Genomic DNA, 22,751 nt, shown 5'->3' on the forward strand with positions numbered 1-22,751 from the left:
TAAAGTTTCCAGATGAAAGGAAAAAAAATTCTGGGATAGGGGAGTGGATGAGGGCATATAGATGGATCAGGATTGACCATGCATTGAGAGTTGTTGAAGTCACGTGAAAGGTACATAGGAGTTTCTTATGGTGTTCTCTCTACTTGTTGTATATTTGAAAATTTTCATAGTAAAAGGAAAGAAAGCACAAACAAATAAGCTGTGTACACAAAGGGCTCTTCCTTGGCTGTTTGGGGGCTGGATCCCTCATTATTCAGGTCTCATCCTAAATGTCACCTCCTCTAAGAGGCCGTCCCTGGTTACCTGTGGTTGTTCCCCTTCCCACTCCCCTCAATAGTTGCTCTCTGTTTCATACCCTCCTTTTCTTCATGGCACCATCACTTTCTGAAGTTATTGATATGTTTGCTTACTTGATCATTGTCCCCCTGAATGTAAGCTCTGTGGGAGCAGGGGCTTTACCCATCTGGCACATGGGAGGCGATCAGGAAATATTTGGTAACTGACTATTACACTGGTACAGTGCCTGGCATGTGGCAGTCAGCAGATGTTAATTCACCCCTCCTCCTGCCTGGTTCTCCATCTCTTTGATCTGCCTCTCAGCTACCTGTAAGGCCTTCCCTTTCTCCCCGGCAGCCTGGCTGGTCTTCAGCATTTATCCCCTCCTCGCATTTCCAGCCCACCCCTTGGTCGAGTCTTTGGCCAGCCCGGCATTCAAACCCTGACCCTTCTGGCTTCGGTCTTGGGTTTCTGTTCCTCCCCTATCTAGCTGTCAGCCATTTCCTGCTGGTGATTTCCAGGAACTGCCCGGTCCCTGGGATGACGCTAGGAGTTTGTCATCAGTCACTCTGAGGAGAGAATTCTGTGTCAACCAGGGAACCGTCTCTGCAAAGTAACAGAAAACCCTGCTAAACAAAGAGGGAGCCTATTGGTTCCTATCACTGCCAGTGAAGGCTCACACCAGAGACTGGTGGGCTCAGCCCTGCCCCCTGAAGTTGCCACGGAATGGAGCAGGGGTGGCTTGGGTACTGGGGGGTAGTCGGTGTCCCCTTCAGAGGACATGTTCGTATTCCTTCCTGGACTGTTCATATGTCCTAGCCCTCGGTTCATGCATTCAGTGCACCACCTTTGTTGAGCATAGATGCTGCTGGGACGAAGTGTCGGGAAGATGCTGGGAGAAGGCGGGGAGAGACTCGAGTGGTGCCTGATAACCGAATTCTGTGGGGGACAGGGCTGAAATGCAGGCGTGGGCACGGGGCTGGAGGAGTGTGGGGGAGCAGCAGCTGCCCCAGACGGGGTCCCAGGGCCTTCCCAGAGTGGGGTTGGGCTGTTCTTGAAAGATGTCAGCGAGTTTGCCAAGTAGAGAGGGGAGGAAAGGGCGTTCCGGGCAGAGGGCACAGTCTGAGCAAAGGCCTGGCAGGGGGATTGGAGGGAGTGGACAGTTGGGAGAGCCACTGGGGAGAGAGAATGGACAGTCTCCTTCCCTCTGATTCTGCTTGGTTTGTATGTTGCTCAAATATGAAAATTGCTTTAAAACTTAAAAACAGTATCCCACAGTTCAAGCTTGTTGTGTGTCATGGTTAGAACTTTTCTTGGATCTGCTGGGGCTCCTAGTGGAATGTGGGGGGCTCTAGAAGATCCCAGCAGATTATTTCCCATTCCCAGGGGGAGGCCTCCAGATGGTGACCCATGTCCCCTTCATCGCTCCATCCCCAGCACCAGCCTCAGCCTGGTACACACAGTCGGCAGTGGGTTCTCAATTCCTGAACTTGTGTTGTATCTGCAGGTGCAGAGAGAAGAAATACGATTATGGACATTTGCCCACGACATCTGTTGTCATAGCGTTTTATAATGAAGCCTGGTCAACTCTCCTTCGGACAGTTTATAGCGTCCTCGAGACGTCCCCAGACATCCTGCTAGAGGAAGTTATCCTCGTAGATGACTACAGCGATAGAGGTAAGCCCCCACAGGGGCTCTTGGAGGAGCCTGGCCTTCCGTGGCAGCGCCTGGAAGGCGAGAGTGTGACATGAGAGATGTGGAATAAGCCTGGTAAGGACGGGACTCCTGTGTCCCTCTGAGCCCAGCCCCTGCCCTCAGGGAGCTCAGACCCTGGCAGGGGACGCAGGTGTGATGACACAGGGCTCTACCCCACAGTGCTATGGGAGACAGTGGAGAGGGCCCTGCTCGGCCTGGGTGCTCAGGAGTGGTGGTTGACCTTGGTCTTGGAGGTCGAGTAGTTTGCAGGCAGCAAAGCTGGAGGGAGGGCCTTTCACGTGCAGGGCAGAGAACATGGAAAGGCCTGGGGTGCAGTGCTGCATGGATCATGTAGGATGTGCAAGTCATTCAGGAAGGATGGAGGGCCAGCTGCTTCGGGGGGTACAGGAGAGGAGAGGAGACAAGAGGCAGGAGATGTGGGGAAAGGTGCAGTGTTAGACACAAGGCTGAGGAGCTGGGACTTTGTCCCAAGGGCAGGAAGGGCAGTCTTGTCCTTTGGGGGATCCCTCTGGGCTGGAGTGTGGAGAATGGTGTGCGGGGTAGCTGGGCGGGGAGGCAGGGGGCTGTTGAGGGGGCCAGGGGAGCGGTGGAGGCTTGGAGTCAGGTGGAGTGGGGGGGGGCAGGAGAGGGGAGGGGAGAGCGGTGTTTGAGAGGGGGCACCCACAGGACAGGAGACTGGCTGGGGCGTGAGAAGGACTCGTGTGTCTCTGGCCTGGGTCTCCGGGTGAATGGTGGTGCCGTCCCAGAGCTGGAAGATCCACCCAGGGAGAGAGGGACAGGTCGGGAGAGGAAGGAGGGCCTTGGGCTTTGGATATGTTGAATTTGAGATGAGATCAAAGGGACAGGCCAGATGGGAGAAGAACTGAAGCCAGGAAGAGGCGTTCCGTTGAGCGGGTGGTCCATGTCCCGGGAGGCCTGGCCAGTGACCTGGGATCCAGCAATTCACATGCGCTCCAGGGCTGGCCCGTTATTAGTCAGTGCACGTTTTTTGAGTTTCTACTGTGTGTTCCAGGCACTGTTCTAGGCACTGGGGTTTCCCTGAGAAACAATGCAAGACAAGTCCTTCCTCTCATAAAACTCACATTCTGGTGAGGTGGGCGGAGATGGTCAATGAGCATGTAAGGAACGTAACATCACATATGTATCGCATAATATTACACAACACGTTATAACATAGCGTGGCGTAATATAATACATGATATAATATGGTATTATAATGCAGCAGAGTGTTATAATGTGCTGTGGAAGAAGAAGGGGAGTGGGTGGGCGAGTGCAGCTCTGCTCTGCTGGGGGAGGCCAGGAAGGCCTCTCTGAGGAAGTGGCCTTTAAGCCGAAAGCTGGAACGTGGGGAAGGAGGCAGCAATGAAGGTCTCGGGGGCGGTGGCCTGGGCCCAGCAGCAGCTGGAATGAGCGGGCCATTCTCCAGGGCAGACCACCGGCCCGTGGGGAGGTGACGTGGGAGACGAGGTTGCGGGGTGGGCAGGGCCAGATCAGGTTGGGCCTTGGAGGCCACCATAGAGGTTTAGGCTTCAATACGAGCTGATGGGAGCCATCGAGGGCTGTTAGGGGAGCAGGAGGTCTGCCTGGTCTGGGAGCTCACTGCGCCACGTGGAGTGTGGCCGATGGTGGGTGAGGCAGGGCGGGAATGGAAGCACGGAGGGTGTGGGGGCTGCTGTGCCTTGGCTGGCTGGGGCTGGCGGGGTCGGTGGAGTAGCAGTCAGTTGGTAGACCTTTGACTAGCTGAAGTGGGGGCAGCTCAGCGTAACTGAGGGCAAAGGTCAAGGCCATGGCAACAGGTATTGCCGAAGGCTTAGTTGCCAGAGCCTGCTTCAAACGCAGTTACCATCTCTGGGCCACCCACAGGGTAGCAGCTACTGCTCAGAGGGCATATGCTGTTCAGGCTCGGCCCGGTCTGTCTGCCTTCAGAGCCTGGTGTATTTGTCCTAATTGGTGGGTGTGTTTGGCTGTTCTCACAGAGACTCAAAATAACAGTGATTTACGCGAGATAAAAATTGATTTCTCTCTCACATCACAAATCTGGTGTAATAGTCTAGGGCAGGTGTGGCGCCTGGCTCTCTGCCCTGAGTCTCCACCTTCTCTAGGATGTTGTGCTGCCCTGGTCTGCGTGCTCCAGGCTGGTTCTTCACCTCCTATTCACTCCCGTCAGCAGAAGGGTTTCCAGGCGCTGGGGAGCCACATCTGGAAGTTCTCCTCACATCCCATTGAGCAGAACAGGGTCACCTGGCCACACCTAGCTGCAAGGGAGGCTGGGAAATGTAGTCTGTATCGTAGGTAGCCGTGTACTCAGCGGAAAATCCCAGGAGAGTGAGTTTGAGGGGACAGTTGGCATTCTCCATGACAGCGTGCAAGCCAGGCTGGGGTTTGAGGCCGAGTGTGGCTGACTCGGCACTGGGTTCTGGGGTCAGGCACCTGGGTCTGAGGTGAGCTTTACCCTGGGCAAGTCGGTGTCTCCTCTGAGCCTCAGTGTCTCCCCCGTGAGTGGGTTTGTCCACCCCGTCTCAGAGTTGTGGTGAGGAATAAATGGGATCATGTATGGGACAGAGCCTCGTGTGGCCGCAGCACGTCCTAGGCACTCATCTCCCTTCTCTTTTTCCTCTCCTCCCAGGGTGGTTTTAAGTCTGTGTAGACACTGGATCTGGGTCACACCGCATGGGCTTGAATCCCAGCTCCAACACTTTGCAGCTACACAGCCTGGAGCATGGAGCCTAACCGGTTTCAGCCTTAGCTTCAGCCCCTGTCAAATGGGATAATAGTTCCTACCTCGTAGGGTAGTTGTGAGGATTAAGTGAGATCAAGGCGGTAACATGCTAGGCCTGTGCCTGACATGTTGTCAGCGCTTATTAAATGATAACTTCTATTTTTATGAAACATTTAAACTGTAAAGTGCTGGCAACATTTCAGAAATGTATTCATTCAGACGCAAATGTCAGATTAGTTATTTTCTCTTTATGGGATTCACTGGCTCCTCGGGAGGCAGGAGTACTCTCTGAACCCTTCCAGCCCAGCTCAGTTCTCTGTAAATGGAACGCGCTGTGGGGCCAAGCTGTCCCTTCCCATCGTGGAGACTTGTAAAGCAGGTGAGGTGCCTGCTCCACCCGAGATGGAGGTGAGTCCTGCCCTGCCCCTGCTCTGCCCTCTCTGCAGTGTCATCTGAGCTCCGTGAAGGGAGTCAGCCCCTCCCAGGGGCGGAAGACAGTCCAGGCAGACAGAAAACTAGTGCTGGCCAAATCCGTACCCAGTGCAGGGAGGCTGCACGTGCGTTTTCAGGGCGCTGCGCTAATTAGCTTTGCTGGAGAAGTCACCTCCCTTACTCCTGCCATCAGCTTATTTGCAATTATATTTAGGATTGAAAAAAAATCAACCAATGAATGTTTTTTTGAGTGTTGAGGATATTTAGGGAAACATTTGCACAAACTATGAAGCAACCTAGAACATTTTACAAAATTTCCCATTTTGCTGAAGATGGAGGACTTTGAGACAAAGCCCATGTTGATGTGGGGAGATGCTCTCATCTTTATTTTGCCTAAGGAGTTCCCATCTACCTCCACCTACCCATTGTGGCCTCCAGTCCCAGAGCCTGTGTGGGAAGGGGCCTGCATGTGGAGCCGGGAGTCCTGGGCCTGCCCTAGCTGTGGGCACGTCCTTTCAGCTTTTAAGGACTCATTTCCTCTTCTGCAAAATGGGAGAAGCGTGTCCTCCTGATGGGTTTTGGATTTGTTGAACAAGGGTGAGAAGTTGCGTGAGCGAGCGGGCTCTGGGAGGCAGCGGTAAGCCTGTAGACTCAGCCAGTGTCCCTGGTTTAAATCGTGGCTCCTCAGCTCTCTTGCTCTGAGACCTTGACCTTGGCAAGTTACTTAGCCTCTCCGACCTCAGTGTTCTCATCTATAGCATGGGGACATTAGCAGTACCTACCTCACAGGATTGTTATGACTCACGAGTTGTACAGAAATCACTTGGACGGTAATGAGTGCAGTAGGCCCTCTACTGTTAGCTGCTGTTATTGTTACTCTCACTATGTAACTGAAATGTATTCGGGAGAAAATTTATATTAACGTAATTATAAATAAAATGTATATTAACATAATTCCATATAAATGAAAAATTTATGATAAAGTTTTACATAATTAACATAAATTAAAGAAATTCATATGAACACAATTTTTCCTAAAAATTGTAGTTGGACAGTTCTTGTGCTTTTTATTTTTAAAGTTCACAAGTCGAGGTATAAAGTATTTTTTTGGTAACAGATTTTTTTTTTTTTTTTTTTTTTGTGAGGAAGTTTTGTCCTGAGCTAACATCTGCCAATCCTCCTCTTTTTGCTGAGGAAGACTGGCCCTGGGCTAACATCCACGCCCATCTTCCTCCACTTTATATGGGATGCCGCCATAGCATGGCTTGACAAGTGGCGTGTCATTGCGCGCCCGGGATCCGAACCGGCGAACCGCGGGCTGCCACAGCAGAGCGTGCGCACTTAACCGCCTGCGCCACCAGGCCGACCGCATGGTAATAGCTTTGTTGAGATATAAAGATGAATATATCTTTGTTGAACTTTTGTACATATGCATGGATGTTCAATTCAACGTGCATGTGTTTGCATGGGGAGCGTTGGTGGTTCTGGAACTCCTCCACCCCAGCCTCCCTGGCCTTTGAGTAGCTTCCAGCCCTGGTTCTGGTGAGGTGAGGACAGCCCAGGTGCAGAGTGAAGGAGGCTCGCATCTATTTAATCTTCTTTTGGGGACAGGGAGGCCCTGGAAGGACACGGCTTGGGACGAGTGGCAGTGACCCTGTCCTGCTTGCCCCCCCAGAGCACCTGAAGGAGCGGCTGGCCAGCGAGCTGTCGGGGCTGCCCAAGGTGCGCCTGATCCGCGCCAACAGGAGGGAGGGCCTGGTGCGAGCCCGGCTGCTGGGGGCTTCCGTGGCCAAGGGCGACGTGCTGACCTTCCTGGACTGCCACTGTGAGTGCCACGAGGGGTGGCTGGAGCCACTGCTGCAGAGGTGAGCGAGCCGTCCGTGCGGGCAGCGTCCCAACGTTACGCACAAGCGGAAACAAACTGATCACCGGGGTGTGAGAGGCCGGCGCCTGGGGTCAGACCCTCCTCCGGCCAGTCCTCTGTCACTCGGCGGGATAACAGTTCCTACCTCCTTGTGGGGCCATTAAATGATTCAGTGCACGGACAGTGCGTAGAACCTGCCAGCACTTGGGAGCCCTAGCCGGGTGTTTGCTTTTATTAAACTCATTTACTATATAAAACTTAAAAAGTGTGATCAACCAAGGAAAAAAAAATATCAAGCATATAGAATCACCCTCGTAGAGAATGTGCATTTTGGTGTATTTCCTTCGAGCAGGCTGACCTGTCCGTTACACCAGTACCTACAATGCCTCTGGCACGTGAAACTCGAAGGGGCCCACAAAAGGGTTATGTTTATTTCTCTTAAAATCACAAGGAAAAAAATGAACATCATGATAATGGCTATATAACAATGAATCTAGCCTGGATTGTGTTTGTCTTTATACCAATATAGTCATAAAATATAGTTTCTAACATGTATATTTTATGGAGTCCTGATAAGTCATAATGCAGCCCTGTCTTGAAGGCCGTTTCTCACACATTGTCCCACAGCCTCTTACACCAACCCTCCCAACCTGCCCCTCCCCAAAACCACCGTCACTGGGCCCCAGTTCTGTTCTCTTCTCCTCCCCCTCTCTCTCCCCATTCTCCTGATTCTGCATCACAGCAATCAGGAGCTAGGCTGGCCAACCCGGAGCTCCTTCAGGTGGGAGGGGAGGGCTTGTGTGGGGCGTCTCTGTTTGGCTGGAAAATCAGGGTCTGCAGTTTGCAAACCGCTTCCCCATGGCCTCCTGCACTTTGGTTGCCAGGGTCTGTCTGGAAGAGCTGGAGTCCCACTTGCCTCCCTTCCTGGGTGAGACCCAGCTGTCCCCTGCCCTGCGACTTCCTGCTGTCCCCGGCCCTTGTCCTCTGTGGGTGCCATGGCTGCCTCTTTCTCCTCCTCAGCAGCAAAGATTCAGGGTTGCACAGGCCTGTGATGGAGTCTGAGATTATTTAGAACGTGCTGGCAGCCGAGTGCTCCCTCTGGAACCTGGACCAGTGGGTTTGCCTTCACCCCTTCCCCTACTGTGCACGCAGATGGCCACCTCTAGGCCAGTCTGGAGTCAGCAGAGGCGCTAATACCCCCTAGAATTCCCCTCCAGCCCACCCTTTGGATAGCGAGAGGCAGCCCTCCCCATAGATAAGGCCTTGCTCTGTAGACAAATCCTTGCTCCGTACCTGTAGACAAAGTGATTCTCCACGCTGGTTGCCCCCAAACATCTGGGGAGCTTTTTTTTTTTTAATTTATTTTTTTATTGATGTTTTAATAGTTTATAACATTGTGAAATTTTGGGTTGTACATTTTTGTTTGTCCATCACCATATATATGTCTCCCTTCACCCCTTGTGCCCACCCCCCCACCCCCATTGCCCCTGGTAACCACAATAGTTTTCTCTGTCCATGTGTTGGTTTATATTCCACATGAGTGAGGTCATACAGTGTTTGTCTTTCTCTTTCTGGCTTACTTCACTTAACATAATACCCTCCAGGCCCATCCACGTTGTTGCAAATGGGACGATTTTGTCTTTTTTATGGCTGAGTAGTATTCCATTATATATATATATATATATATATATATATATATATATATATATACACCACATTTTCTTGATCCAATTGTCAGTCGAGGGACACTTGGGTTGCTTCCACTTCTTGGCTATAGTGAATAATGCTGCAATGAACATAGGGGTGCATAAGCCTCTTTGGATTGTTGATTTCAGGTTCGTTGGATAGATTCCCAGTAGTGGGATAGCTGGATCAGAGGGCATCTCTATTTTTAGTTCTTTGAGGAATCTCCATACTGTTTTCCATAGAGGCTGCACCAGTTTGCATTCCCACCAGCTGTGTATGAGGGTTCCTGTTTCTCCACATCCTCTCCAACGTTTGTTGTTTTTTGTCTTAGTGATTATAGCCATTCTAACGGTGTGAGGTGAACTCTTAGTGTCGTTTTGATTTGCATTTCCTTGATGATTAGTGATGTTGAACATCTTTTCATGTGCCTATTGGCCATCCTGTATATCTTCTTTGGAGAAATGTCTGTTCATTTCCTCTGCCCATTTTTTGATCGGGTTGTTTGTTTTTTTTATTGTTCAGTTGTGTGAGTTCTTTGTATATTATGGAGATCAACCCCTTGTCAGATATATGTTTTGCAAATATTCTCTCCCAGCTGGTGGGTTGTCTGTTCATCTTGATTCTGGTTTTGTTTGTCTTGTAGAAACTCTTTAATCTGATAAAGTCCCACTTGTTTATTTTTTCTTTAGTTTCCCTAGGCTGGGTAGGCATGTCATCCGAAAAGATTCCTTTATGACCAATGTCCGATAGTGTGTTGCCTATATTTTCTTCTATGAGTTTTATAGTTTCAGGTCTCACCTTCAGGTCTTTGATCCATTTTGAGTTAATTTTTGTGAATGGCGATAGCAGATGGTCCACTTTCATTCTTTTGCATGTGGCTGTCCAGTTTTCCCAACACCATTTATTGAAGAGACTTTCCTTTCTCCATCGTATGTTCTTAGCTCCTTTGTCGAAAATTAGCTGTCCGTATATGTGTGGTTTTTAAATTTTTTTTTTTCTTTTTATTCCCCCAAAGCCCCAGTAGATAGTTGTATGCCACAGATGCACATCCTTCCAGTTGCTGTACGTGGGACGCGACCTCAGCGTGGCCGGAGAAGCGGTACATTGGTGCGCACCCGGGGTTCCGAACCCGGGCTGCTAGCAGCGGAGCATACGCACCTAACCACCAAGCCACGGGGCCGGCCATGTATATGTGTGGTTTTATTTCTGGGCTTTCAATTCTGTTCCATTGATCTGTGTGTTTGTTTTTGTACCGGTACCGTGCTGTTTTGATTACTATTGCTTTGTAGTATGTTTTGAAGTCAGGGATTGTGATGCCTCCTGCTTTGTTCTTTTTTCTTGGGATTGCTTTAGCTATTTGGGGTCTTTTGTTGCCCCACACGAATTTTAGTATTCTTTTTTCTATTTCTGTGAAGAATGTCATTGGGATTCTGGTTGGGATTGCGTTGAATCTGTAGATTGCTTTAGGTAATATAGACATTTTAACTATGTTTATTCTTCCAATCCATGTGCATGGGATGTCTTTCCATTTCTTTATGTCATCATTGATTTCTTTCAATAATATCTTGTAGTTTTCATTGTATAGGTCTTTCACCTCCTTGGTAAGATTTATTCCTAGATATTTTATTCTTTTTGATGCAATTGTAAATAGTATTATCTTTTTGAGCTCTCTTTCTGTTAGTTTGTTATTAGCATACAGAAATGCAATTGTTTTTGTAGATTGATTTTGTATTGTGCGAATTTGCTGTAGTTGTTGATTATTTCTTATAGTTTTCCAATGGGTTCTTTAGGGTTTTCTGTATATAAAATCATGTCATCTGCAAATAGTGAGAGTTTCACTTTTTTGTTACCTATTTGGATTCCTGTTATTCCTTTTTCTTGCCTAATTGCTCTGGCCAAAACCTCCAATACTATGTTGAATAGGAGTGGTGAGAGTGGGCAGCCCTGCTTCGTTCCTGTTCTCAGAGGAATGGCTTTCAGTCTTTCCCCCTTGAGTATGATGTTGGCTGTGGGTTTGTCATAACTAGCCTTTATTATGTTGAGGTACTTTCCTTCTATTCCCATTTTGTTGAGAGTTTTTATCATAAATGGATGTTGTATCTTGTCAAATGCCTTCTCTGCATCTATTGAGATGACCATGTGGTTTTTATTCTGGGTTTTGTTGATGTGGTGTATCACGTTGATTGATTTGCGGATATTGAACCATCCCTGCGTCCCTGGTATAAATCCCACTTGATCATGATGTGTGATCTTTTTAATGTATTGCTGTATTCGGTTTGCCAATATTTTGTTGAGGATTTTTGCATCTATGTTCATCAGTGATATTGGCCTGTAATTTTCCTTCTTTGTATTGTCTTTGTCTGGCTTTGGTATCAGGGTAATCTTGGCCTCATAGAATGATTTAGGAAGTGTTCCATCTTCCTCTATTTTTTGGAATAGTTTGAGAAGGATGGGTATTAAATCTTCTTTGAATGTTTGGTAAAATTCACCGGAGACGCCATCTGGTCCTGGACTTTTATTTTTTGGGAGGGTTTTTGATTACTATTTCAATCTCTTTACTTGTGACTGGTCTATTCAGATTCACCATTTCTTCTTGGTTCAGTTTTCGGAGGTTGTATGAGTCTAAGAATTTATCCATTTCTTCTAGATTGTCCAATTTGTTGGCATATAATTTCTCATAATATTCTCTTATAATCCTCTGTATTTCCGTGGTATCCGTTGTAATTTCTCCTCTTTCATTTCTAATTTTATTTACTTGAGCCTTTTCTCTTTTTTTCTTAGTAAGCCTGGCTAAGGGTTTGTTGATTTTGTTTATCTTCTCAAAGAACAAACTCTTTGTTTCATTAATCCTTTCTACTGTTTTTTTGGCCTCAATTTCATTTATTTCTGCTCTGATTTTTATTATTTCTCTCCTTCTGCTGACTTTGGGCTTTGTTTTTTCTTCTTTTTCTAGTTCTGTTAGGTGTAATTTAAGGTTGCCTATTTGGGCTTTCTCTTGTTTGTTAAGGTGGGCTTGTATCGCTATGAGTTTCCCTCTCAGGACTGCTTTTGCTGCATCCCATATGGTTTGGTATGGCATATTTTCATTTTCGTTTGTTTCCAGATAGTTTTTGATTTCTCCTTTAATTTCATCAATGATCCATTGGTTGTTCAGTAGCATGTTGTTTAATCTCCACATTTTTGTCACTTTCCTAGTTTTTTTTTCATGGTTCATTTCCAGTTTCATAGTATTATGGTCTGAAAAGATGCTTGTTATGATTTCAATCTTCTTAAATTTATTGAGGCTTGCTTTGTTTCCCAACATATGGTCTATCCTTGAGAATGTTCCATGTGCGCTTGAGAAGAATGTATAGTCAGTTGTTTTTGGATGGAGTGCTCTGTATATGTCTACTGGGTCCATCTCGTCCAGTTTTTCATTTAAGTCTACTGTTTCTTTCTTGACTTTTTGTCTGGATGATCTATCCATTGATGTAAGTGGGGTATTAAGATCCCCTACTATTATTGTGCTGTTGTTAATGTCTCCTTTTAGGTTTGTTAATAGTTGCTTTATGTACATTGGTGCTCCTATGTTGGGTGCATATATATTTATAAGTGATATGTCTTCTTGGTGGCGTGTCCCTTTTATCATTATATATTTTCCTTCTTTGTCTCTCTTAACCTGTTTTATCTTGAAGTCTACTTTGTCTGATATGAGTATGACAACACCTGCTTTCTTTTGTTTGCCATTAGCTTGGAGTATTGTCTTCCATCCTTTCACTCTGAGCCTGTGCTTGTCTTTAGAGCTGAGATCTGTTTCCTGGAGGCAGCATATTGTTGGGTCTTGCTTTTTAATCCATCCTGCCTCTCTATCTTTTTTTTTTTTTTTTTTTGTGAGGAGATCAGCCCTGAGCTAACATCCGCCAATCCTCCTCTTTTTTTTTTTTTTTGCTGAGGAAGACGGCCCTGGGCTAACATCGGTGCCCATCTTCCTCCACTTTATATGGGACGCCGCCACAGCATGGCTTACCAAGCAGTGCGTCGGTGCGCGCCCGGGATCCGAACCAGCGAACCCCGGGCCGCCGCAGCGGAGCGCGCGCACTTAACCGCTTGCGCCACCGGGCCGGCCCCATCCTGCCTCTCTATCTTTTGATTGGAGAGTTCAATCCATTTACATTTAGAGTGATTATTGATATATGAGGGTTTAATGTTGCTGTTTTGTCACTTATTTTCCGGTTCTTTTGCATTTCCTTTGTTTCTTGTCCCATTTGTTTCGGACTGCCAATTCAGTTTGGTTGTTCTGTCTTATGACTCTTCTAGTTTTCTCTTTGTTTATCATATGTAATTTTGTTTTGATTATTTATTTAGTGGTTACCTTGAGGTTTGTGTAAAAAATCTTGTGTATGAGATAGTCCATCATCTGATGGCCTCTTATTTCCTTATACTAAGTCAATTCAATCACTTTCCTCTTTGGCGAGCTTTTTAAACATACCAACCTGGTCCCATGGCAGACCCTTTGGATCTGAATCTCTGGGGGTGGGGCCCGGGCTTCTGGGTGTTTCAGAAGCTCCCCAGGGACTTAGGTGTGCACCAGGGTTGAGACACACTGAACTGTAGGTGTCCCTCAGGTGGTCCCAGCCGGGGGCAGGAACCCCTCCCCACAGGGCCTTTAGGAAATGGAAGATGCTCTTGGTTGTCATGTCACAGAGGTAGCGTTCCTGGCCTTCTGTGAACCGGGGACCAGGAGTGCCATACCTCCTGCAGTGAGCAGTTCAGCCCTGCACAGCAAAGAGTGGGTCTGCCCCAGATACCACTAGCGTGCCCATGGGGCACACTGCTCCTGGGCCCACACATTCTGTAACTGTGATTCAGAGTCCTTTACTCCAGTGCTAGCTTCTCCCCATTTTCCCTTTCTTGTAAAAACTAGGCTACCTATGGTTCAAGCCAGCTTGATTGCAAGTCTCAAGTTCCTGGGGTCTCTGCCAGGGGCCATGTGGTGTCTTTGAACCTGCCCAGCAGGTGTGCCATTGGCCCTCTCAACCCTTTTAATCCCTCAATTTATTTAAAGAATTGGGTATTGGTAGATACCAGTCTGCAGCTTCATCAATTTAGTGAGCTCACAGGTTCGGTTCTCTGTCTCACTCAGTCTGTCCCCAACAGTGCAGCTTCCCCTAAAATCATCCTTCTCACCTCAGTGCAGTGTTCATAATGCCCCTCTGACTTTCTGGTGTTGTTCTAAGGACACTTGTAGCTCAAGTCTGGTTGACCTCTGTTTCTTCACACTGTTGTTCTGTGTGACTCTTAGGATTTTGGGGTCTCAAATCACATATAAAAGCCCCAGAGTGTAACCCAGAGAAATGCATTGTTCACACATGGTCCGGTTCATCTTTTCTGGCGTGCTGTCAATGCCAGAAAACATGATCTGGAAGCATGCTGAAGGATGGTTGGGCGTGTGGTAATTTGTGGAGAGAAAAGCTAAAGCATACATGCAGGTTGATACCTGCAATAGGAAATTAGAGCATTTGCACGATGTGTAATATTTCACCATGACAAAGATTAAAAGAGCAGAACAGCAGTAGTTCCAGGTTCTCTGCTAGCTGTCTTACAAACATCGCCTCAGGGAGTCCTCAAGTTGACCTTATGAGGAGATGATATTATTCCAGTGTCACCCATGAGGCAACGGGCTCTGGGAGGTTAGGTGACTTGGCTGATGTCACACAGTGAATAAGGGACCAGACTAGAATTTCTAACTCCAAAGCTGACCCTTTGGTCTGGGTGCATCTCTGTTCCTAGGGAGATAATTATTTCTTGACTTTAAGATGTTTCATTTTCATTTAATGAAGAAACCGTTTGCAATCTCGGCAAATTGAAAATCTACTTCCTGTTTTAAAAGTTACCTTGGATTTTTACGTCTTGACTTTTGTAGAGGGATTCAGATTTAGCCAGAATATCTACAGAATCAGAATATTAAAGCTGTGGCACTCCTCACATTAAGACCAGAATCCTTCCTCCACCTTCCCGTTGCCCCGAGCATCCCCCACGATGGGCACCCGCCAGGTCCTGACATGGCTGCAGATGCCTGGAGTGAGAGATGCAGGCTTTTCTCACACAGGTGTCCCTCCTCCCAAGTGGAAGGGTGAGGAGAGTTCCTTCCCTGCTCTCGTAACTGTCCTCCCGCCGCCCGTCCACGTGGGGAGACGGGTGTCCTGGTGTTTGCAGGATCCACGAGGAGGAGTCGGCAGTGGTGTGCCCTGTGATCGATGTGATCGACTGGAACACGTTCGAGTACCTGGGGAACCCCGGGGAACCCCAGATCGGGGGCTTCGACTGGAGGCTGGTGTTCACGTGGCATGTGGTTCCCGAGAGAGAGAGGACGCGGATGCGCTCCCCCGTCGACGTCATCAGGTCAGGGCTCTTTGTTGAGAGTGCCTCGTTGCGTCTGGCCAACGTGTCAGTGAAGGCCCTTGGGAGTGATGTCAGCTGATGCCCCCTCCCCCTTTCTTTCTCCAGCGCATTTCTTTATTTTTATTAAAAATCTCTGCTGCCCATGTAGATTTTATATTGGTATATATTTATTTATTTTAAAAATTCTGGTAAAATATGTATAACATAAAATTTACCACTTTAACCATTTTTAAGTGTACAATTCAATGGCACCAAGTGTGTTCACAATATTGTGCAACCATCTCCTCTATATAGTTCCAGAACTTTTTCATCATCCTATACAGAAACTCAAACCCATTAAGTGATGATCCCCTTCCTCCCCACCTTCAACCCCTGGTAATTTCTATTCTTTCTGTCTCCATGAATTTCCCTATTCTAGATACCTTATGTAAGTGGAATCACACAATATTTGTCCTTTTGTGTCTGGCTTCTTTCACTTAACATGTTTTCAAGTTTCCTCCAGAACGTCATTCCTTTTTTGACTGAGTAATAGTCCGTTGTATATACATACCACATCTTGTTTATCCATTCATCTGTCTATGGACATTTGGGTTGTTTCCACCATTTGGTTATTGTAGATAATGCTGCTGTGAATATTCACATACTATTATCTGTTTGCGTCCCTGTTTTCAGTTCTTTGGGGTATATACCCGGGAGTGGAACTGCTGGGTCATATGGTAATTCCACTTTTAATATTTTGAGGACACACCGTCAGGCCCCTTTTGAACTGGGGGGTGAGTGGACCTGGGGTGGAGGAGCCAGCTTTGGCCAGTGGGTCTGAGTAGAGTGGTTGCGAGGGGGGCTCAGTAGCTCCCATTCTTGAGGTGTTGAGGTGCTAGTGCGGCTTCTTCCTCACCTTCCAAGTTCAGGACCAGATGGGAGACAGATGTAGGCGTCAGGCAGCTGGAGGTCAGACTGCAGCTTTATTGCTGCTGTGTTGAACCAGAAATGGTGTCTTAGATCTGCACCCACGTTTGGCAGTTGGGTTTCTGAATCCGTCTACCGAGCCCTGACCTTGAGATGACCCACTGCTGGCTGGAGTTGAACGAATGTGGAGACGGGATTGAGGGATGGGGCTGGAGACACAAACGGGACCAAGTCAAATCCAGCCTGTGATGCTGACGTCAACTCCCATTGCTCCCTCCCCATGCACGTGCTCAGGGACGTTGTGGCCAGCTAGCCTCCCCCTCCCATAGTACCCCTGGGCCTCAGTTTCCTCATCTGTGAAATAGGTACCAGCATATCCACCCTGCCTATTTCTTAGACTTTTAGGATGAGCACAAGTGAAAGTGCTTTGTCGTCTAGAACCTTCCCTTCCACAAGGAGTCTTGCTGTCCTTTTCTCTGTCGGCTTTGGGTTTGGAGTGCAGGGAAAGCCAGTACTTTGTCAAGGCCCAGAAGTGCTGCTGGAGGATCCTAAGATTTTAACCTGTTGGGCTCTTAATGTTGTATGTTTCCCCATTCCTGAATTTATTCTTTTGCACCTGCGTCTCCGTGGTGTGTTGACCTCCCGGCTTTCTGCTGGGCTGGGGTGGAAGCCTTGGGCCATTTCTGAAACCAGTGCTGGCTTCTGGAGGAACTTGGTGGAGAGAAAACAGGGCCGACTGCAGAAGCAGCCAGAGCTGGCCCTCTGGGTCCTGGAGAGAGAGGAACGGGCACCTGGGAGCGTTAAGAGGCCAGAGCTGCCTGTACGGCTTGTTCACCAGCCTCTAAAGGGCATCTGTGAGTCCTGGCACCATGACTGCGTCACCAAGGCCGCACGGCCTGGCGGTTGCCATCCTCTCAGGGAGCGTGGTCTCTTTCTCGTCCTTCCTTATTGTCACGCTTCTGAAACTACAAGGGTTTCTCTCCCCCTTGGGCCTTGCTCCTGCTGACACCTTCCCGAGAGCCATTCATTCTTCTTGGCTAACTCCGCTTTGTTCTGCAGACCTCACCTCCTCAGGGAAACTCAGCCCTACCCGCTGCCCCACGCCCTCCTCTGTGTTCCCCCAGGGCCCGGCCTGACCTTAGTTAACACATTGACCACACACAGAGTTCTGTGCTTGCTGGTGAAACATTTGTGCGCTTCCCCAGGGCGGGGAGCATCTCTGCCTCCAGGTCCAGCTTGGCGCAGGGCGGAGTGTGAATTCAGGGTTTGCTCAGAGGTGGGTGGATGGACCTGAGGGCTGTGGGAAGGGAGCTCAACTGACTGTGAAGGCTTCCTGCTGCTTACATATGCCATGTGGCTGTCACATCCTTCTAGGTCTCCAACCATGGCTGGTGGGCTGTTTGCTGTGAGTAAGAAATATTTTGAATATCTGGGGTCTTACGATACAGGAATGGAAGTTTGGGGCGGAGAAAACCTCGAATTCTCCTTTAGGGTAAGTGTTCCAGTCTTCTCTTTGGACTCATTCTTAACCTGTTTCTCTCTCTCTCTCTCTCTCTCTGGGAATGATGGAATTTGCTACGAGAGCCGGTGGACTTCTCCTCCATATTGGCAGTTTATCCAATGATCCTGGAAGATAATAATGGCACGCACATTCTATAAACATGACCTTTTAAAAATATACTTGTAATAGATTTGGGTCAGGACAAGGCCTTGCCAGTGACCTGGTTCTTCCCTCTCCCTGTGGCAGCCTCTCTCACTGAGGCCTGCGGAGGGCAATCTTTGCCACATGTAAGAATTCTTGGAGAAACGTGTTAAAAAGGCAGATTATATTGGGGCCGGCCCGGTGGCGCAAGTGGTTAAGTGCGCGCGCTCCGCTGCGGTGGCCCGGGGTTCGCTGGTTCGGATCCCGGGCGCGCACCGACGCACTGCTTGGTAAGCCATGCTGTGGCGGCGTCCCATATAAAGTGGAGGAAGACGGGCACAGATGTTAGCCCAGGGCCGTCTTCCTCAGCAAAAAAAGAGGAGGATTGGCGGATGTTAGCTCAGGGCTGATCTCCTCACAAAAAAAAAAAAAAGAAAAAAAAAAGGCAGATTATAGGCACAGTCTCCAGAAAATCAGATTCAATAGATATATGGCCGGGACCAGCTTTTTGTAACAAGCCCACCCAAGGATTTGGCTGTACCCCTTTGAGAATCCCCTAGCATTACAGTAGATTTTCCAGTTAACCAAATCTTGCATTTTAACTATCAAAACCTTATGTCAACGTTTGCACTTTTTAATAGAAAATTTAAAATTTTAATAATATTTTATGTAGTTTCCTGCTTTAAAAGAGTTAATAAACAAGAATTGGGCCTTCCACCAAGGACTCACCCCCATTATAGGTACCAGATGCCATGCTTGGTCGTACATCCCGGGTACTGTGGGGTGTACATGGCCGTTTGCCCTGGCAGGAGATGGCCCCCAGTGGCTCAGCCCATTGAGTTTTGGGATGGGCTTTTAATGTTCTTTCTGCCTCTTCCCTAGGTGTCAGGCTGCTCTGCCTGCCTCTAGAAGCTCTTCCTTTCCCCCTTCCAAACCTCTCTTACTTGCTGCTTTCCTATCTTCTGTGGCTAGGAGACCAGGTAATCAGCCTGTGTTTTACATAAAGAGTGGGCTTCCAGTGAGGTCCTTACGGTGCTCCTGTGAGTCAGGTGCATGAGCTGTAGTGCATGGACTTTGGGGTCTTGGTTCAATGGCTTGTTTGTCTTTGGGGCTGCTTTTGTGCTCTCACTGCATTCTGTGTCCTGCGTGTGGTGGGGAGGTGGCCCTGCCTCATGGAGGGGGCGGTCTTGGCAGTGTTCCTCGTGACTCTGTGTGCCAGCCTTCTCTCTGCAGGCGTTGTGGCCCAGAGGCTCATTCCCCGCTCACCTGCCCTGCCTCTCCCTGCTCTATGTGTAGATTTGGCAGTGTGGTGGGACCCTGGAGACACACCCGTGTTCTCACGTTGGCCACGTTTTCCCCAAGCAAGCTCCCTACTCCCGCAGCAAGGCTCTCGCCAACAGCGTCCGTGCAGCTGAAGTGTGGATGGATGACTATAAAGAGCTCTACTACCATCGCAACCCCCACGCCCGCTTGGTGAGTTCTCTGGCTGACCCGCGCTCCATCTGGCCTCATCTGAACAAAAGCAGCCAGGTCTGGCCTCCCAACCATAGTAGATCTGGTTCTAGAAATAGAGCATAAGTTGGGTACTCGTGATACAAGTATGGGAAAACTTTAATCCTTCATTTATTTATTTATTTTTTTTTGTGAGGAGGACTAGCTCTGAGCTAACATCTGATGCCAATCCTCCCCTTTTTTCTTGAGGAAGATTGGTCCTGAGCTAGCATCCGTGGCCATCTTCCTCTACTTTATGTGGGATGCCGCCACAGCATGGCTTAATAAGCCATCCTTGGTGCGCGCCCAGGATCTGAACCTGCAAACTCCGGGCCGCCGCAGCAGAGCGCACGAACTTAACCGCTTGTGCCACCGGGCCGGCCCCAATCCTTCGTTTATAATAATAACATACAACTGATTCTTGTTGTTCACAGTAGTTCTATGTAGTCACTGCAAACGCCGAATTAGGACACGCTAAACCATTGCTCTGGGAGAAATCCAGGGCTAGGTTCCCACGAGCCTATGATCACAGTGTGTTTGTCAACCTATCAGTGTGTGTGTTTCTGTTTAAAGACACCTTGTTTCATATATATTGTTGATTCATTAACAATGAACTCATGGCCAATGACACCGTAACTCATGCCTGAACGAAGCTTTCTAACACATATTTTCTCTGTAAGGCACATCACAGCCTTCTTGCACTGAGGAACACTAGGCAGCGCTGCGCTTGGGGGCTGTTTTAAACAGTGAAGTCACCAACACAAAGCAGAAAAATCGGCAGAAAAGACATGGCACTAAATAGGCCGTGAACAGGACACTTGTTTACCATGGGAGAGCTGAAACAGGACCTCAGTTGGAGATGTGCGCACTGAGTGACTCAAATTTTTTGATGCTCTCGGCGCATCCGCAAATGACTGTGAAAGCTTGAAAACACCACAAGGGTTGATTTGGGGTTACAAATACATTTCAGCAAATAGGCAAATTTGCAAATACAGAATCAGCAAATAATGGGGATTGACTGCACCAGCGTAGCCTGTGTTGGGTCCCTAGTCACGTGTCTGCAGTGTACACGTATTATGGCTCTTCCCTTTGTAACTAGCAGGACTGAGTCCATAAACTCAGGTGCACGTGAGGGCAGAGTTCTGAACCTTCAAAGCTCTTACTTAGAGGCGCACCTGCCTCCTTTGCTAGAGGTCTGCTTTCTCCCTCCAGAGGCCTCTTCCTGGCCCCCTGGGCGTGTCCAAGAACCCCGAGGCTTACTCTTCCGAAATGCGGAGTCTGTTCTGCTTCCATCTCCAGACGAAGGGAAGTGGAGAGTGGGCCGGGCCACCATCAAGAAGTGTCCCTTCTCCCCACCTGTTGTAGCTGTCGAAGGCGGGGCCCGCAGCCTCAGGGATGCTGGTCGCCCTCCCGCTCTGGGAGGCCTTGCTGAGCCGGTCTGTCAGAGCCATGGCAGAGGTGTCCCTGTGGGGTGCTGAGGTTTCAGCTGTGTGGGTTTGCTCCCTGTGGACCCTGGCCACACACTGTGCTGAGACGAGTCCAGCCGCCTGACACTGGCCCTGTAGGAGCCTGGCCCATCAGCCCAGCCGGTCTTTCCTCAATGTGGCCTGTCTCAGGGGCCTGTTGTTCTTCCTGCCTCAGAGCCTTGTTCTGCCCCTGTTGCAGGGCCCGTTGGATGAGGGGTCTGCCTCTTCTTCCCCAGAAGGTCCAGGGCCTCAGACACAGCGCAGTCCACTACCCCTGCGGGGGCCAGCTCTGCATGTCCAAGGACAGGGTGCCGCTTACGCTGCGTTAGCATATCTAACAGGGTCGCTTGGCAAGTCTAGATCAGCTCCAAGACCTCTCTTCTGCCGGGCAGCTTGATGAGACTGTCTTCTGAGTCCTCACAGCAGCCTTCAGGGTAGCTCTGAAGTTCTCATTTTATTTTATTTTATTTTTAATATTTGTTTATTGCAGTAACATTGGTTTATAACATTGTATAGATTTCAGGTGTACATCATTATACTTCTATTTCTGCATAGATTACATCATGTTCACCACCAAAATACTAATTACAACCCATCACCACACACATGTACCAAATTATCCCTTTTGCCCTCCTCCCTCCCCCCTTCCCCTCTGGTAACCACCAATCCAATCTCTGTCTCTATGTGTTTGTTTATTGCTGTTATTATCTACTACTTAATGAAGGAAATCATACGGTATTTGACCTTCTCCCTCTGACTTATTTCACTTTGCGTAATACCCTCAATGTCCATCCATGTTGTCACAAATGCCTGGATTTCATCGTTTCTTATGGCTGAGTAGTATTCCATCGTGTATATATACCACAGCTTCTTTATCCATTCGTCCCTTGATGGGCACTTAGGTTGCTTCCAAGTCTTGGCTATTGTGAATAACGCTGCAATGAACACAGGGGTGCACGTGTCTTTATGCATTGGTGTTTTCAAGTTCTTTGGATAAATACCCAGCAGTGGAATAGCTGGATCATATGGTAGCTCTATCCTTGATTTTTTGAGGAATTGAAGTTCTCATTTTATAGACGTGGAAACTGAAGCTCAGAGAGAGGTGTGAAGAACTTGCCTGAGGCCTCGGAGCTGATGCGGTGGGACTGGGCTGAGGGTGTGTACTCTCCAGGGAACCTCTCTCCGCTCTGCAGAGCCCCATGGACCCTCACCCTGACCTTCCCCTCAGCCCCTCTGCCTCTGGCTCAAGGGTCATTGCATCCTCTGTCTTGCCCAAAGCTGCAGAGTAGAAACATCTGCTCTTCTCTGTCACCCAGTCTGGAACCCAGCTCCCTCTTCCTGAGGGTTCCTGAAGAATAATACGTCACACCTTTTGTCTGAAAGCCCCACGGCCAAGTGTAAAATGGATATTTGGTTGAAGATGAGGACAGAATGACTCTCATCAAAGAATGAACTTCTGGGAAAGAAGCAGGAATCTGAAATTGTACTCAAACGTTTTTCCTTATCATTACCATTTTATTAAATATTTAACTTGTCAGATTTTCATAGTTTAACATGATAGGGCAGGGACGATAATACCTCGGTGCTCGGCATTGCTCTGTGGCTGTACATTTGCTGTGCTAAATAGATGTTTGCTCTATTTAAATAGTCGAAAGGTCTTAATCATTGGTTTTGTCCATAAAACTAAACTTCCACAAGTATTGGTTACTGCAACATTTTGCTCTTACCGTCTTAGGTATATATTTAGACTTCACTATGTTGAGCACATAAGGTTTTCCTTCACGATGACATCTAGAATCCTTACGTGTGTTTGAAAGTGAGGGTTCAGATACAGTGGTAAATCAGAATGTCGTGGCCTGCGTGTGCTGCTGCCGTCTGGCTGGTCTGTGATGGCTCATGGGTCCCGGGATCTATCGCGGCCCCAGGATTTGGCTCTCTGATTCCATCAGCAAGCATCATGCGCCTGGTTGCACCTCCCTGTAGCACCTCCCTGTACCTGGGAATGTAAATGTCTGTGCAACAGTCTCTCCTACTTTAGTGCTGCCACCGTGTCTGAGCCCTGCACAGGGCCCGGCGCACAATAGGTGCTCAATAAAGCTTATCGAGTGAGTGAGCAGCAGTGGAGAGAGGGGCGTTGACAGGAAGCACCAGGACCTGCAGGGACTCACCGTT

The 22,751-nt window shown here is 48.4% G+C and overlaps 1 protein-coding gene across 2 annotated transcripts in view; it reads left to right on the forward strand.

The window, feature by feature from the left end:
- The window catches only part of GALNT12 (polypeptide N-acetylgalactosaminyltransferase 12), a 41,248-nt gene that overhangs the window by 9,951 nt on the left and 8,546 nt on the right, over positions 1-22,751 (forward strand). For both annotated transcript variants that reach the window (XM_058523626.1, XM_058523627.1), the window contains exons 2-6: positions 1,784-1,953; positions 6,819-7,008; positions 14,889-15,074; positions 17,355-17,472; positions 18,919-19,095. In XM_058523626.1, the coding sequence (XP_058379609.1) occupies positions 1,784-1,953; positions 6,819-7,008; positions 14,889-15,074; positions 17,355-17,472; positions 18,919-19,095 (841 nt within the window). The remainder of the gene's footprint in view (positions 1-1,783; positions 1,954-6,818; positions 7,009-14,888; positions 15,075-17,354; positions 17,473-18,918; positions 19,096-22,751) is intronic.

The sequence above is a fragment of the Diceros bicornis genome, chromosome 28 (genome assembly GCF_020826845.1).
Source record: "Diceros bicornis minor isolate mBicDic1 chromosome 28, mDicBic1.mat.cur, whole genome shotgun sequence".
NCBI lineage: Eukaryota > Metazoa > Chordata > Mammalia > Perissodactyla > Rhinocerotidae > Diceros > Diceros bicornis.